Consider the following 17,113-nt stretch of genomic DNA (forward strand, 5'->3'; position numbering starts at 1 on the left):
GACTGTCGTAAGAGCAGCCGCGCCTAGCGGTGGCCGCCCGCTACCGGCGAATGGAGGGCGATGCAAGATGGCGGCACTACCTGAGGAGCCGGCGGAGGTGGTGGTAAAGCCGGACCCTGATGCGGGGACGCCACCGCAGCCCCCTGCGGCTCCTCCAGCCGCCGCCGCCGCTCCCGCCGCTCCCCCGGCTGCGGCGGCGGAGGGGGAGGGAGTGGGGAGTGGTGGGGAGGCGGTGCCCCCTAAGCCTGCGGCACCGGGCCCGGCCGCCTCCCCGGCGGCGCTGGACCGGCAGACGCTCGTGGCCGTGCTGCAGTTCCTGCGGCGCAGCAACCTCCGCGAGTCTGAGGAGATCCTGCGCCGCGAAGCCCGCCTGCTCGGCGATGACCTGGGTGCCGCTGCCCTCAGCCCCGCCGGCGCCGGGCTTCTGGGAGCCCCGGGCAGCGATACGGACTCCACCGGCGGCGAGGCGCTGCTCAGCCGGGTCACCGCCGCTGCCGCCATCGCGATAGGAGGCAGCGTCGCTACTGTCGCGTCTTCCAGCCCCGGGGTGGCGGCGGTCGCCGCCGTGCCGCCGGGGAAAGGTGGGGCCTGCTCGGGGACTGTGGGGTCGCCGCCCGGGGCGGGTGGCCGCCCCCTCTCGGCGAGACCCCTGGGGACTGGGGCCTCTCGCAGCCCTGGGGGCTTTCCGTGCTGCTGGGGCACAAGGGCCGATGTCAGGTCGTGCCTCCCTTGGGGTGGCCCTCGCTGGGGCAGTAGGTGAGAGTCTACCCTGGCCTTCTCAGGGGACCCCTAGGTGTGTCATTCCCTCCTACAACTCAGGAAGAGATCAGGATCTCCTGGGGGTGCCCCCTCCCTCTCCTCCCCTGGATCAAGGGACCAAGTATCCGTCGTATTTGCAGGGAGCACTGTCAAAGGGAGAGGTGCTTCCCCTTGTCGACTGACAGCATAGCAGGAGGCTGAAGGCTTCCTTTATAGTTAGAGATGATGGTTCAAGATGTGGCCACAGGGATGAGAATGGAGGCCTGATGTACAGGCTGCATGTTGAAGAAGATGAAGAGCCATAGGATACTTGTAGAGGAGGCTTTTTACATTTCTGAATCGAGTTGCTGGGTACTTGAGATGTCCTTTGAATAATTTGAGTCTTAAGTATTTTTAATTGTGGGGCAGCTTTGCAGAATACTATTGTGCAATTTTAGGAACTGATATGTCTGTATTCCAGTGAATGTATAGTGTAAAGTCAGCTTGTTCCTGCTATCACCTGGTACGATTGTTTTTATATAGAAGACAAAACAATGAAAATATTTAATGACTGCTATGTAGAACAGAGTTCTCAAGTGTTAGCAAGTGACAAAAAGTCACTGCCCTGTAATGGTTGTGTAGTGGTCTTGGTGAATTGTTCACTTGATGAACTTAGTTTGCTTGTTTGCTAGAAGCAAAATAATTATAGTGGATATATCTTACAGGCTTCGAAAGATTCTACTCCTTATTTGAGGGTTCTAGCCTTAGCAGTAAAGATAACTTTGGTGATGTTAGTGGCTTCTTCCTTTACATTTACAATCCTAGCTGAATTAGGCACTATGTTAAATAGGTAACTGTTGGTGGGGAAAGCGCAAAAAATGGCTGAAGGTGCTGGGAGAATTGGCTGCTGGACTGATTGGAGAGGATGTGCTACCCTCCTCTCACTTGTTGTTTAAACTTAGTGCTGAATAAGCACAAGACTTACCTTACCGGTGGAGTTGTTAGCCACTGTATATTTGCCAGCTCTTTCAGTCTGTCTTACAAGCTCTTCTCTTGTTATTTGCTAATGTTTTTGCAGTTGGAGGCGGCGTTGTTGTGGAAGATCAGCCAGATGTAAGTGCAGTATTGTCTGCCTACAATCAACAGGGGGACCCGACGCTGTACGAGGAATACTACAGTGGATTAAAACACTTCATTGAGTGTTCCCTGGACTGTCATAGAGCGGAATTGTCTCAGCTGTTTTATCCTCTCTTTGTGCACATGTACTTGGAATTGGTCTACAATCAACATGAGAGCGAAGCAAAGTCTTTTTTTGAAAGGTAATTTATTTTCATTTGTGCATTTGCATTAGTTTGTGTTTGCTACCTTGACTCAATCTGTAAGCTATAGTAGCATAGGTTTTTATATATATATATGTATTATTTTTCTTCTCTAACATTGAAGAGATTTGGCATCTGAAGTAATGGTGCCATGGATTACAGTAACTGTTCTTAAATCCTTTTCCAGTCTCCCATGCTAGAAAGATGTGCTTTTGAACTATCCATGGGCAGATTTTGAACAATGTTTATGGTGAGCTGATGGGCTCCTTACTGCGAAGGTATCAATGAAGAGATGCTGCTTCTTTAGGAAAAAGACTGTGGGGTCATTTTTTAGCACTGGAAAATTACTCTCAGATGCCGAAGTGGTGTATGCTCTAAGTATTTGCTAATGTCATAGCATGTATATTCAAATTCTTCAAATTAAAGGAATTAATTTATGCCTATTCTATAATTTTCTGTCCTCAAACTATGTTTTACTTCTTTATCATTTGAGCAGAAAATTAAATTTAATTTGTTTTCTGGATTCAGACCAGTTATGAAATATTTCAGTCCAAAAGGATAACTTTGTCTCCTTCCAATATGATCAGCAAAAATGGTTCCTGGTTAAAATGTTCCCTGCCACAACTGTTTCATAGCATGGTTTGAGTAAAAATAGAAAATTCTAGACATATGTTAGCTATTACATAATGCAAGTGGAGAGTGAGAAACATACACTGTGAAATGTGCATATTCGCATAATGAATCAGATATAAATTCATCCAAGTAGTCTTGCATAATAAAAAATGCCCTGTACTTTATGATACCACAAAATAAGGTTTCACTTCTGTAAATAAACATGTTAGTGAAACTATTTACTTCAGGTGAGAACCCTTTGGGTGTATGAAATTCTGTGAGGTTCCATTTGTGTGTTCGCTTCACCTTGTTTTTTAACTGTTGACTGCTCTTACTGTATGCAGTAAGTCACTGGTGTATCTTCCCCAGGGTGAAATTTGTTTCAGGAGAAAAATAATTCCATACGTAGTCAGTAGCTTCCAAAAGGTCCTTGCATAGTTGTTTCATGTTAAAGTAATGTAAATAAGTGTGCACTTAGGAAATAATGTTTCTGTAATAAATCTTTTATCATATCTTAAATGGTTTCAATAGATTTCATGGGGATCAGGAGTGCTACTACCAGGATGACCTGCGTGTATTATCTAGCTTAACCAAAAAAGAACATATGAAAGGTAACGAGACCATGCTGGATTTCCGAACAAGCAAGTTTGTGCTGCGTATTTCCCGTGACTCTTACCAGCTCTTGAAGAGGCATCTTCAGGAAAAGCAGAACAATCAGATCTGGAACATTGTTCAGGAACATCTTTACATTGATATCTTTGATGGAATGCCTCGCAGTAAACAACAGATAGATGCTATGGTTGGAAGCTTGGCTGGGGAGGCAAAACGAGAGGCCAATAAAGCAAAGGTAGGGGAAAAAGGTTGTTGCACTTTTATAATTCTCCCTAGTTTTTCAGGGAGATACCTCTGGTATAGGCTGACAATTGTCACCTGAGATCTTAAAAGACATCATGAACAGAACAAAGGAAGAGAACTGTACAAATAGTTGTTGGCAGGAGTAGAGAGATCAAGATGTGTCGCTGTCTGGTAGAAGAAACTGTTGAACCTCTTTGAGAGACAACCTTGTATTCAGCCCACAGAACAAAACTTAAACTAACCCATTAATTCCTCTGTGGTTTTAAAGTGGACACCTGACTTTGGCTTCCTCTTTTGTACAACAGATGTAATTCTTACCTACTGCTAGTTATTACTGCAAGGGCTGTTTGTGTAGATCTTGACAGTGTAGTACCACAGTGCTCTACAGATAAATTAAGTAAGCTGTAGGGATTCTGCTTTAAGGAAGTGCTGAGAGAGGATGCAAGAACTTACAGTTGTCCAGATCAGTTGCTGGGTAAACCAGCAGAACATGTAGTACATTTGTTACGGGCTAACCAGTAATGCATGCAGTAATATTAAACACAGTTTTAAAGGGGCAGCTCTATTGCTTGGACTATTATGTTGAAAAGTTCCCATTAAAAAAATTACTTGTCAGTAAGAACAGCGATTACTGTTTTGTCTGACGTGTGTTTTACTGGTTTGCAGGTTTTCTTTGGCTTATTGAAAGAACCAGAGTTTGATGTGCCTTTGGATGATGAAGATGAAGAAGGAGAAAATGAGGAAGGAAAGCCAAAGAAGAAGAAACCTAAAAAAGATAGTGTAGGGTCAAAAAGTAAAAAACAAGACCCTAATGCTCCTCCCCAAAACAGGTATCAAGGGAACAATGTGTAGAGAAGTCTTGTTAAATCCAGTCTTGTCATGTCAAATCTGCATCGCTGTTCACATGACATCTTTAGCGTTTTGGCCATTTCAGCTGTACACAGCTTTAGCCGTAAGACTTCTAAGGGAGGTAGTGGAAATCTTAGCATATAACCTTTTGTCTTTGCCCTTCAAGTCAATCTAGCTTTCCTTTGATAAAATTTTACTCAGTTACTTAGTAATCTTTTCAGGTTATACTCAATTATTTATCTTGTTCCACTGCCTGTCTGAAATTCTTAAAGCTACCGGCTCTTTTTCTCATCAGTTAATCTTCTACATAGTCTTCCATTTTTTCTAATTCTCATTTCATGTTTGAATATTGAGGTATAGGGTTGCATGCGAAGGTTTCACTTTCTTCATTTAGATTAGAAATATGGAAGGTGCTTTTAGTTCGTAAAAATGCGTGCTTCTTGTAGAATTCCTCTGCCTGAACTGAAAGACTCTGACAAGCTGGATAAAGTAATGAATATGAAGGAAGCTGCAAGGCGTGTGCGTCTTGGTCCAGAGTGCCTGCCCTCCATCTGTTTCTACACGTTCCTTAATGCTTACCAGGTTGGTAAAAGAAGAGTTTGGGTAATATGGAAAAGGGAATCAAAGTTATAAACATCACTCTTAATAAAGAAAGAAGACTTAACAGCATTGGCAATGGTTATTGGAGTATTTGGAGTAAACATTGCAGAGTTTACGTTCCCAAATGTTCAAAATTCTCTTTAAAGACTCCTTAAACTATGTAATTTCCATGTTCCTTGGTTTTGCTCTGATTTTTCCATTATGCCTTCTTTTGCTTTTCCTGTGGGGCCCTAACTGTATTCTACAGAATATGGTAGATGTTTTGCACCAAAATACTGAAGAACAGTACTGTTTTGTCACTATTGACGGTGCTTCATCCATGTAGCTTTATTTTTAATGGTGCAAGAATTTGTGCGCTTATGTCTATCCTAGAATAATTCCCTCTTATTTGTGTAAATAAGTCGAATTAATTTTCTTATTAGTACTTAGGATTTTGTAATATTTGAAATGCATCATGAAAGATAAAAACGATACTAATGGATATTTTATGTATAGGGTCTGACTGCAGTGGATATTACAGATGACTCTAGCATGATTGTAGGAGGCTTTGCTGACTCTACTGTCAGAGTGTGGTCTGTGACTCCGAAAAAGCTACGTAGTGTGAAAACAGCAGCAGGTAATTAAGACAATAACACTTAATATGAGCATGCATAACTTGTGACACCTGGGTTTTGCATGAACAAAGATGTCTGTGGCAGGAGAATTGTTTTCAGCAGTCATATGCTTTCATTTTGAAGAAAAAATATGTGCACAGATGTATGATCCCATCTTATATACTACCATTAGAAACATCTTTAAAGGGATGAGAAATTTAGCTGTGTACACCTGCTGTGAGGTGGTCAGTGTATGGAGCTTGGAGCTAGCCATGACTAGTGAGGAACTAGCCATCTTGCTTCTTAACTTGCTGGTGGCTGCCGGGTGTAGTAGACAGTTGGGTTTAGGTGATCTAGGGGAGAGACTAGAGATACCCTGGGGGAAATTATAGGAGGGAACTCTGACAAGGGTGGAGGAAAATGTCCTGTAGTTCAACACCTATGCAAATTAATGGAAACCAGGCTTCTTTGATTCTGCTGTTTATGTAACGATGTGTTGCGGTTGAAGCTGGATACCACGCAAGTGTTTCTTAATCTTGATATATAACTGAGATGTGGTCATGATGTTCAGCAAACAGTAGCCTACAGACTAAAAGTTATTTTAAGTTGTGCATAGTGGGCAGCTGTCAAAACATGTCTGCAAAGCATGTTTGTGGCATATTAACTTCCTGGGAAAAGGTGCGAAAATTTGGCATCTCTGTCAAGAAGATGTGTTTGGAGACAAAACAATATATGTATGAAAAATAAGACGTCATGATTAATTTATTTTAGCTCAATGAAGACTTAAGAAAGAGTGATTATTTATGTAAAGCATTATTTTCACCTTTTACAATGGTAAGAAATATTTTAACTGCCATTGTATATTTCAGACTTAATTCCCAGGTACTTTGTCACATTCACATTATACTTGCCTCTTTTAGAGATAATTATTATTTGTTTTCCTGTTCATGGCATTTATCTTTGAACTTCTGACAGTTATGATGATACATGAACTTTGAAATATTGCAGACCTCAGTCTCATCGACAAAGAATCAGACGATGTTTTGGAAAGGATCATGGATGAGAAAACAGCAAGTGAGTTGAAGATTTTATATGGTCACAGTGGACCTGTCTATGGCACCAGCTTCAGTCCCGATAGGTAAAATAAGTTTACAAGCTAACTAGTTTGCTTGGCTTGAGTTTTAGTTGTATGCTACTGAATGCAAACATGTTCTTAATGCAGCTTTTTCTGTAAGGTTAAAGCAATTCTTGTTTATACAGCTTACAAGAAACTGTGTGCGAGCGTAAGTGCAGTGTTGGGCACTGTCAGCTGTTACTGAAATCAACTGGAGCTGAGGATGCCAGCACCTTTTTTGAGGTTCAGGACTTAGATGACAAAATAGACCATCTTTTTTGCAAACTGTACTTTAAGTTGGGTTTTAACTAACTGGATTGTAGAGAGGAAAAATACTGCAGGATTGATTTCACTTATAGTATTGCAAAACATAAAACCAGGCTGAGTAGCGTATCATTGAACTTCTTCAAGTTTCTCATATTCTACTGAGACTTCATTTTCAAAATGTATGGAATAGTATCTTTAAAAGATTTAAAACTGTTAATTCATAATTAATTAACTCATAATTATATGAGAGTCTGGACAGTAGAATGGAGGTTTAAATGTCTAAAGTTTTGCTTTTGCATGTGTCTAGTCAGGAAACAACCATCATAGAAACACAGCTTAGAAGTAAACTTTGTATGGAACATGAATATAGAGTCTATAATTATGAATTGAGAATGTGAACATGATATGAATTCTCTATTAGGGAATCCTGAAATTTTGTTTAGAGTTATATTAAAAGATTATTTTTTTTTTCATAGCAGTTTACTAGCAATTTTTTCATATAACTGGAATTCCTGAATAAAGACCAGCTCTGTGGGGGTGGTGTTTGTTTGTTTGTTTTCCCCTCCCCTCAGTATTGCTGTGAGTGTCATCAGAATTAGTCATCAACATCCAATTGTCTCTCTTTTTTGCATAAGGGCCTAGGACTGGATTATGCTTGAATTGGTTGTTGTTGCTTACCCCACCAAAATGCTGATTTATATGTGACATGCTAAACAGATGCTGTTCAGTGGACAGTTTTTCTTACCATAGACATCTCACAGCGTTTATGCAATAAAACATATTATACAGTCTGTGTTAAGTTTGGTATGTAAAATGCTATACTTTCTCCTGTGACAGGAACTATCTGTTGTCCTGTTCTGAGGATGGCACTGTCAGATTGTGGAGTCTCCAAACATTCACGTGTTTGGTGGGATATAAAGGACACAACTATCCAGTATGGGATACACAATTCTCTCCTTATGGTTATTACTTTGTGTCAGGGGGACACGACAGAGTGGCTCGGTAAGAAACTGGATGGGTTTTTTACTTGCTTGGGTCAATTTGTGGTGGATTAACTTTGAAAGCAATTAGCTCATATACTCTAGTCTGCCCTATTACTGGAAATAAATTTTATTTCATGTCAGTTAACATACTGAAAAAATGTTTTAATATAGGGTTATTTTTCTATTCAACACACATCAGATTATCTCATGACTAAAGAGATGGTGTCCTCTTATGTGACCATCTGATTAGAAGTATTCTCTTCTGGTTGACAGAATATTCTTTATTTTTCCTTTCTGAAAAGTATACTTTTCCAAAACAGATCCTGTTAATTTAGTAAACTGACCAGGAAGAAACCACTGCATAATTATTTCTTTTTATTTCTTACTGTGCAACAGATCATAGAGTCATAGAATGGTTTGGCTTGGAAGGGACCTTTAAAGGTCATCTAGTCCAACCCCCCTGCCATGAGCAGGGACATCTTCAACTGGATCATGTTGCTCAGAGCCTGGTCCAGCCTGACCTTGAATGTTTGCAGAGCTGGGGCATCTATCACCTCTCTGGGAAACATGTTCCAGTGTTTCACCACCCTCATCGTAAAAAATTTCCTCTTTGTATCTAGTCTAAATCTACCCATTTTTAGTTTAAAACCATTAACCCTGGTCCTATCACAACAGGCCCTGCTAAAAAGTCTGTCCCCATCTTATGAGCTTCCTTCAAGTAGTGGAAGGCTGCAATAAGGTCTCCATGGAGCCTTCTCCAGGCTGAACAACCCCAACTCCCTTAGCCTGTCCTCATAGGAGAGGTGTTCTATTTCTCTTATCATTTTTGTGGCCCTCCTCTGGACCCGCTCTAACAGGTACAGATACTGAACTTCATTAGCATTCTTTTTATTAATAAAGCTTTTCTTTTCAGTCTCTGGGCAACGGATCACTACCAGCCTTTACGGATATTTGCTGGCCACCTTGCTGATGTGACGTGTACCCGATTTCATCCAAACTCCAACTATATTGCCACGGGCTCAGCAGACAGGACTATACGGCTCTGGGATGTTTTGAATGGGAACTGTGTAAGAATATTCACTGGACATAAGGTAAAGGCATATCACTCATAGGGTGAAAGTGATTTCAATTTCTGTGATGTGATTCTGAAGAGTAGTGTTGAATATGGCTTGACTGGCTGAACGTGAGTAGATTTAACTGACTTGTTTGGTCCCCCCCAAATGTCTGTTCTAGGGACCAATTCATTCACTGGCATTTTCTCCTAATGGACGATTCCTGGCTACTGGAGCAACAGATGGAAGAGTTCTGCTGTGGGATATTGGACATGGCTTGATGGTTGGCGAATTGAAAGGGCACACTGACACTATCTACGCGCTCAGATTCAGTAGAGATGGGGAGATTTTAGCATCAGGTAAAATTCACTGGAAACAGTGAAGTTTCCATTGTGCTCCATAAGTCTGAAGAGGAATGATGTAACTGGTTCCTTAAATTGAGGAAGACTAAGGAGAATCACTTGTTTAGTGAAAGCAGCAACTTAAAACTGCTGGTACAAGCCAAGTACTTCACTGGACTGTGAAGCATGACCCCTCGCTCTTCCAGGAGCTGAAGGAAAGGTGTCACGCAATTAGATGATAGTGAAGGCTGGGATCTGGGTACGGTGCTGGGTGTGCAATCTGAAGTTAAAAGTAACTCTAGAGTGGACAAGAAGTGGCTGACTGGAGAGGTGCAGGATGCTGGAATGGGAGTGGGACACGCAGCAGGACTAAAAAGAAGAGAGAGGAAGAGACGGAAAGGAAGATGAGTTATCCACACCCTTAGTATTTCTTCATGGTAGATTTTTGATACAGAAATGTGCGTGTAATATTAACAATCAGGTCTATGAGCAGCAGAACTTGTGAGCCTGCTTGTTTTTCCTGCCTGTGCACATGGATTCTCTGGTGCCTAATATAGCAGAGCTCCTTTGCCAGCTTTCCCTTCACAAAGGCACAAAGTTTTGTCTCTCCTTATTTAGTGAACTGCTTTCTTAAAATGTATAGCAATTTAATGAATTTGAAACTTGTTCCGTCAACTGGTTGAAATTAGCCAACAAGTTCAAGTTACTGACAGAAGAAATGAACAGACTGTAATTACATCAGAGTAATTTCCTTATGAAACCAGGCTAGGAATATTCTAGATTTATTTAGTAGCACATTCCTGCATGCAGTGCAGTGAGAATCCTTGGTGAGCCACTACTGCAGGAGTGAAAGCTAACAGACACGGTACAGGTTTGATCCAGCCTGCTTGGTGGTTACTTCAATTTATCTACCAACACTCTGGTGAAAGCACAGGCCACTGGGCCTACAAAATTCTGCTGTTCTCCTTGTATCAAACAAAGAAACTGTTATTTTGTGACTTAAAATCATAAACATTTCCTGAAATTGACATCTAGCCCACTGGGTGGTCCTGCTTTTCCAGTGCTAGGTGATACAATCCAAACGCAAGTGTTTTGAGAGAGTAGTTCTTTGTGCTTCATCCACACGGAGTTCAGGTTAGGGTACAGAAAGCTGAAATCCTGGTAAGTTTAATGTGTGCATTCAGTATGTTAGAGGCTTGTTAAAGTCTGTTTCCTTGCAGGATGAGGGCATAAGTCTACAGTTAAGAGCAAACCTGCTTTTTGATCTTAAATTTCTAACTTGCTCCCCAGTAATTTTTCTATTAATAAAAGACTTCAAACTGTTGTTCTTTTGCTTTTTAGGTTCAATGGATAACACAGTTCGTCTGTGGGATGCTGTGAAGGCTTTTGAAGATTTAGAAACCGATGACTTTACTACAGCCACTGGACATATAAACTTGCCTGAAAACTCACAGGACTTGTTACTGGGTACATACATGACCAAATCAACCCCGGTTGTACACCTCCATTTCACACGCAGAAACTTGCTGCTGGCTGCAGGAGCCTACAGTTCACAGTAAATGGGGAAGTGCTAGGACTGACTGTGCCAAGTCATTGCAGTAGTGACCTCAGGATGTGAGATGAGGAGGAATGTCTTGTACAGATGGATCCCACTAGTTGCAGGAAAACCAGAACTATGTAAGCTAATGCAAGGAGTGGTTTTCAATTCCACTATTTCATATTTATCCACAGTTTGAAAATGCTGGAGATTGACAAGACATCATGGCTGTAAAAGAAGGAATTGTTCATGGTGCTTTTGATAAAAAAAAAAAAAAAAAAGAAGAAAATGACTGTCTCCTCTCAGAGATGGTATTGAGCTCTGCTGAAACTTGTGGAAAGTTAAGAGTCTTGGTATGTGTTCTCAAATGATTTTTTTTTTAAAGCACTTAATTTATGGTTAGCAAATGTTTAATCAATCTCAAACACAAGCAAAAACTGTTCCGTTTTAGAAAAGAAGAATGTAGTTTAATCCACTATAGCCTGGGCTGGGCAACAGGTATGGTGAGAGTATCACAGCAACAAACAGGGCATTGAAAGAGTTGGTCCTACAGGCAGAGGCTTGTGGGGAACTCTCGGGAAGTTACATGTCTGGGTTTTATGCATCCAAGTACTAAGTCCTGAAAAGATTTCAAACTCCTGTGTTCTTCTGAGGTATCGGAAACGCAGATCTTGTTACTCTGTTTTCACAGGTAGCCAATGCTCTAAGTGTTACAAGCAACCAGAAGTGCAGTGTGAACTTTACTTTCATACTTTAGTGTATGGGGCGGGGAGGAGGGGAGGGGAGAGGATTGAGGCACAGCTGAAATACCCATTATTAAAAAAGCAGGTTTAAACCCTTTTATGTTGTCTTAGATCTAAAAGAACTTTAAAAACCCTTCTGCGTAAGGTTTAGTATGTCAAAATGTAAAAGAAATTGAAACGTAGTGCAGAGTAAAAGGATTAATCAGTCCTAAGTGTATTATCAGTTTGCTTTTGAAAGGCCAGCTTGTCTGCTGAAGTGACAATTTCCACCCACAAAAACACTGAACCCGGTAAGTCCTCCTCGACAACCAATAAAGCTCAGTGCTTTATTTCTAAGGAAGAGTAAAACATGGAAAACACTGGGAAGTGTAACTTCTTTCTGGGTCTTCAAACAGAAAACACCACCACCAAAGGACAGGCCAGTTTGGTGTGGTTTTGGCTTTGTTTTGGTTTTTTTTGTCCTTTTTTTTTTAAAAAAAAAAGTATCTTACAAGCTGTATACAGGGAACTCTGCTTTGTGTTCCTCATTACTTTCTAGTAAGGGCTTGGACACTTGAGCAATCTGCTGGCTCTCTAGTGAAAATAAAAATCAAGACTTTACATTTCTAAGGTAAAGTAAATGGAGAACTACCTCCCCTCTCATCCCTTCTCTGAATCTAACTCTTGGAATAAAGATATATTACAGGCATTATACATCAAAATAAAGAGTGAAAAATTCATTAGGAGGCTCACGTGGAAATTTTCTTTAAAGCAAAAGGTTAAAATTAAATTATTACGGGTTTTTTTGCATAATGGTACTTCAACAGAATTTCCTAGCTCTCAATATGACCAGTTGGATTTAAGTACAATTATGGTGAATCAAACAAGTTACCTAAAACAAAGCATGTAGACTTTTGACAGTTTAAAGAAAACACTGCCACATTCTGCCTTTGTATTTTGTACAGTTTTATACTTTTGATATTATAATAAATACTAAAACCACATAGTTTGTGTCTTATCTGTTACAACAAGGTATTTTCTTCCCATCATGGCTGCAATGGAAGCAAGAGCCGTGTTTGTAACTGTGAGTGTTCTGCTAGGAGAAACAGTAATTCAGAAACAGCGATGTTGAGGACTACCATTTCATGTAAAACTTGTTCTAAGGGCAGGTGATGGTTCTAGGTAATTAGATCTATTTACACTGTTACAACAACAATTATTCATCTGGAAAGTTGTATACATCAACTCATAGGAGAGGAAAAGGACTGTATTTATTCAGACGGCCCAGCATGTACAAATGACTTTAAGAATACATGCACTAGAGTGAGTGAGCACAAAGACCCTGTAATTTCTCTCTTTTTTTTCCAGCAACCTTGCCTACCTCCCGCTGCCCTCAGTTTGAGAAGTACATTTGCATGCTTTAGCATCAGAAGTCCCATGTTCAACCCCTGCTGCTGGCACCCCTCCAAGAAGCAGGGTGCTGTATGATCACATCCACACAGTAGCACTAATGTGACATCTAAGGAAGGTGATGAGTTTTAATTGAGATACAGAAAGACACTGTGGAGGACATGATAGACAAGTTTCAGTGTTGGACAGGGAGAGGGGGCTGCATATATCTAATTGTGGTAGGAACATCTCATTTATTAAGAGATTATGTCCAAGAAAAATAAGCACTGTTTATGAACATGCAGAGTTATGAAAGCTTAATATCAGCAAAGTAAGCCATTTTCTTTCTGGCAGTTACCTCTGCAAGAGAGGCCAGTAACAGAAAAAGCTCAACTACCATAATTTGATCAATCTATTTTGGGAGGTTTTTTCATCAAAACCAGATGGGTTCTACGCAAAATGCAAACAACAGGCAGAAGTTTAATCTGCATTGCAGTAATAGTAGTGAAGAAGTCACTGTTTCCATGTAAGCTACTGGTTCGGAATGCAAAAAAATGGGAGTAACTAGGTAACTGCAAACCACATGGAAGCATGGAGATGCTCTGATCAGCTCTAAGCTCTGGGCCAGTATTATCGTCCTGCTACTGACGTCTTTCCTAGGTTACTACCAGGTGCTCAGAACACTTTAGGATGTGTTATAACAGCAAAAGAATTTAGTTAAGATAGTAGTAACAGAAATCAGCTACTCCATCACTACTACAAATAACTATTTTTGACAGAGGGAAAAAAAAAAGCACAGTGCCACATTTTATGCTTTTTTGCACCATTTCGTATTTCCAAAAACCTGAAGTAATTACTTATATTTTATTAGCCACAACAGGTCATCAGCTTGCATTACACTGACACAGATTCGAGGTTCGGACATGCTGGCAACCTGCCGAGAGAGAAAAGAATCAAACATAGCAAGTCTTGCACAGCGGTACTAGTAACCAAGCATCCCCCTTCACCAAGCCCAAACAATTTTAGGCATGAGCAGGCAAATTTCAGTACACCCAGGAAGAAATGACTGATGTGGCTTTAGCACACAACAATGGTGCTCAAGATTATTGTTTTCTACCCCTTTTTGCAGACTATGAGGACAGCCCACAGGTTTTTTCAAAATGCCATGTCAGTGGCAATTTTGTATTTGAAAGTGACTCTAGAATTTTGTAACACTTGGTTGTTGCTTTACAAGAACAAGCCCAATCACTTCCATACGGGCCTTGCATAATCAGGTGTAACTGCAATATATACAGTTCCACTGTATAGTGCTCCTTTGTTCAAAGTAAGGTTTTAACAGACTACATTAATCTCTGCTTGGAATTCCATAATACAACTAAGAAATAAGGCCTCAAGTACTACTTTATTATTATTTCAATAACCTACAAGGGAACAGTTACCTCTATTTTACAGGAAAAGGACAGACAAGAGGCACCTAATAGTTGTAGGCAAAGCTTGATGTACCTAGATGCAACATCCTTCCATTCCTCTTTCCTTGCTTACTCTTCCTCTCTACATGCTGTCCCTAATCCCATTTACCATGTCAGAAGAACAAAAAGAATACTGGTATCCCTATTTTCTGCATCCCCCTTTAACAACATACTTCATTCAGAATGCCCCCAAACAAGCTGATGCAATAGCTTAGCTGAGGTTTAAAACAATAAATACAAAGGTCATGTGCCCGTCTTTCTCTCTCTTTCTCTCTCCAAATACATTATTAGCAACTTGTCCTTTGTCACTCTTTCTTCCCGGGCTAGCATTGGAACATTTTGGTCCCAGAAGAACACCAGCCACTTACCATTTACTTATCTGCCACAGCAGGAGTTTTCTTTTTAGGTCTAAGCTTGAAATACAAGATGAGCATTGCAATACTTGTGTACGTTGCTATTACATACTGAAAAACATAAAAGTTAAGTTTAGTTTCAGTCTAAAACCCAGAAAACACCATTATTCCAGACTACAAAACTTAATATACATAATACATACATTCCTCCTGCCTGTGATGGTATAGGAATTGAAGTATTTCTGAAATCCAGTGAACTGGTGTTGAGATCCCGAGTCATGGCCAGCCATGGCTGCTTGTCCTAACAAGCAATACAGGACAGTTAATGAATTTAAAGTCAGTTGGACAGGATCAGTAGAAAAGTCAAACTAATCTCTACACTGAACTTAGTAATTTCATTGCCAGCTATTAAATCTGCTTTCAGGACATTCAACAGACAGTGCATACACAAAAGGAGCAGGCACACTCAGAGCACTGTATGTGAAGGTACAAAACAGGTCACACAGGAACAGATAAGCAAATGTGGGGTTCTGAGGGGAAGAACATTTATGATTTTCAGAATTCATTCAACCAACTTTAAACATGGGGAAAAAAAAAAGTCAGGATAGTAAAAGGGAAAATTCCTGAAAGCACTTATAAAGAGACCCTCCAGTCCTGCCTACACAACCATCCAACACAGGCAAATTTCTACCAATTAATTGTTCTGAAATCTGCAATACCTAATAAAGATAAATCTTTACTAGTTCAGCTAAGAAACAGCTTCAATTACATACTCAAGAACCTGGTGACAAGATTCAGACTAGACCACTACTCAGTTTTGTGATTCAAAATGCCACAACTTTTACACAGTATTAAAGTATCATTAATAAGAATTGCCCTGCTCTTGGTTGCACATTGCTATTGCATCTTGCCCACCTTGGTATTCACAGATCTAGGTAAAAATATACTTTTTTTCCCCCCTTCTGTTATTTTTAAGGTAGATCAGTAAGTTACTTGAACTAGCTACAAAGCCTCAGAAGTGCTTTCCCAGAAACAACAAAAACACTGAGTACAGGAGGGCACACTTCTGAGTTTTGGCTGTGTCTGGACCAAAGTTTCAGATCTACTGTAAGATGTTCATTAACACTAAAGCCTGACATGGCTACAGTAGCATAATTGCATATTCACTGAATGGTTGAGGTTGGCTCTCTAGAGATTGCACAGTCCCCCCCAACCTGCTCAAAGCAGGGGCAGCTATAGCAGGTCACTCAGGAACACATCCAGTAAGGCTTTTAATTTTAATATCTTCAGAGATGAAGACTCCAAAACTGCTCTGGGGAACCTGTTCCAGTGTTTGATCACCCTTGCAATAAAAGGGGTTTTCTTTTTAATGTTTAGAGATATATTTTTGTTATGTTTAAGGGGGTTTTATGTTTAGGACAAACATTTGTTGTTATCTTGTAACTCACCCCAAAAGAAGCACACATGCCATACAGCTACCTACCAAACCAGGCAGATGCTGTAGCCATGCAGGTGCTACATTCATTAACACAGCTCTTATGCAAACCAATCTAGTAATGTATCTCTGGTGTATAATCCAGTGTGACTGTGACTGAACTGACTATGTAATGGCTAAAAATCTTAATGAAACAAGCACGCCAAACATTTGCCGCACCTGACTCGGAAAGCCAAAGTCAACTTTTCTTATGCCTGACCGATGCAAAAGCCAGGAGAAGGGTCATTGCGTCCTTCCGAGGACGGCTCAGAGCCCACGCATGACAATACAAGTCTTCTTTTTCGGAAGAGCCCGCTGCCCTTGCCAGGTGCGGCCCGCCCCGCCTGCTGCCCCAACACCGGGCGCCACCAGCTGCCGCGCTCGTCCCAGCCCCACACAGAAGCCAGACCCATCTCTGAGGCGCAGACAGCCGCAACCCCGGGGCTCCCTCGCCTCAGCTCACGGCGAGCCGAGGGAAGGGACGCGGCGGCGCCTAGTACTCAGAGAGGAGCGACGCCGCGGCTGAAGGTCGCGGGCACTCCAAGGGACAGCCGCGGCTCGGCGCCGCAGAGAGCCGCTCTCCCGCCCAGCGGTGCGGCCCTACAGGAGGAGGCGCGGGCCATGGTCTGCGGCCAGGGCGCGCACCCTCCCTCACGGGCACACAGGGGTACCTCAGCCGCCGCCGCCGTCCCACCGCCGCGCTCTGTCCTTCGCCAGCGCCCTCCCACAAAATGGCGGCCGCCGAGCGCCGCGCGCAGCCACCGCGGGCCGCGCGGATTGGCTGCACGGCCCAGAGAGCGGGTTCTCTCCGCCCCCTTCCTTCTGGTTGACTGAGAAGCGTGTTCG

The 17,113-nt window shown here is 41.7% G+C and overlaps 2 protein-coding genes across 2 annotated transcripts; one reads left to right on the forward strand and one right to left on the reverse strand.

The window, feature by feature from the left end:
- Positions 1–43: 43 nt before the first annotated feature.
- TAF5 (TATA-box binding protein associated factor 5) lies at positions 44–11,382 on the forward strand. The gene is made up of 11 exons (XM_074831191.1): positions 44–581; positions 1,817–2,057; positions 3,201–3,516; positions 4,191–4,354; positions 4,820–4,955; positions 5,469–5,589; positions 6,575–6,704; positions 7,785–7,949; positions 8,844–9,021; positions 9,164–9,341; positions 10,665–11,382. The coding sequence occupies exons 1-11, from the start codon at positions 68–70 to the stop codon at positions 10,880–10,882; spliced, it is 2,361 nt and encodes a 786-aa protein (XP_074687292.1). The 5' UTR covers positions 44–67; the 3' UTR covers positions 10,883–11,382.
- Positions 11,383–12,831: 1,449 nt separating this feature from the next.
- ATP5MK (ATP synthase membrane subunit k) lies at positions 12,832–17,082 on the reverse strand. The gene is made up of 4 exons (XM_074831192.1): positions 16,939–17,082; positions 14,997–15,094; positions 14,809–14,904; positions 12,832–13,905 (listed from the first exon to the last, which is right to left on the reverse strand). Exons 2-3 carry the CDS (start codon positions 15,081–15,083, stop codon positions 14,812–14,814), a joined length of 180 nt encoding a protein of 59 aa, XP_074687293.1. The 5' UTR covers positions 15,084–15,094; positions 16,939–17,082; the 3' UTR covers positions 12,832–13,905; positions 14,809–14,811.
- Between the last annotated feature and the right edge of the window lie 31 nt (positions 17,083–17,113).

This window comes from Strix aluco, chromosome 7 (genome assembly GCF_031877795.1).
Source record: "Strix aluco isolate bStrAlu1 chromosome 7, bStrAlu1.hap1, whole genome shotgun sequence".
In the NCBI taxonomy this organism is placed as follows: Eukaryota; Metazoa; Chordata; class Aves; order Strigiformes; family Strigidae; genus Strix; species Strix aluco.

Excerpts from the sequence above, each read along its gene's own strand:
- TAF5 (XM_074831191.1), top strand. The coding sequence starts at position 68 with ATGGCGGCACTACCTGAGGAGCCGGCGGAGGTGGTGGTAAAGCCGGAC. Across the intron at positions 4,956-5,468 it reads CGTTCCTTAATGCTTACCAG|GGTCTGACTGCAGTGGATAT; the intron begins GTTGGTAAAAGA and ends TTTTATGTATAG. Across the intron at positions 9,342-10,664 it reads TGGGGAGATTTTAGCATCAG|GTTCAATGGATAACACAGTT; the intron begins GTAAAATTCACT and ends TTTGCTTTTTAG.
- ATP5MK (XM_074831192.1), bottom strand. The coding sequence starts at position 15,083 with ATGGCTGGCCATGACTCGGGATCTCAACACCAGTTCACTGGATTTCAG. Across the intron at positions 14,905-14,996 it reads CCATCACAGGCAGGAGGAAT|TATGTAATAGCAACGTACAC; the intron begins GTATGTATTATG and ends TATGTTTTTCAG.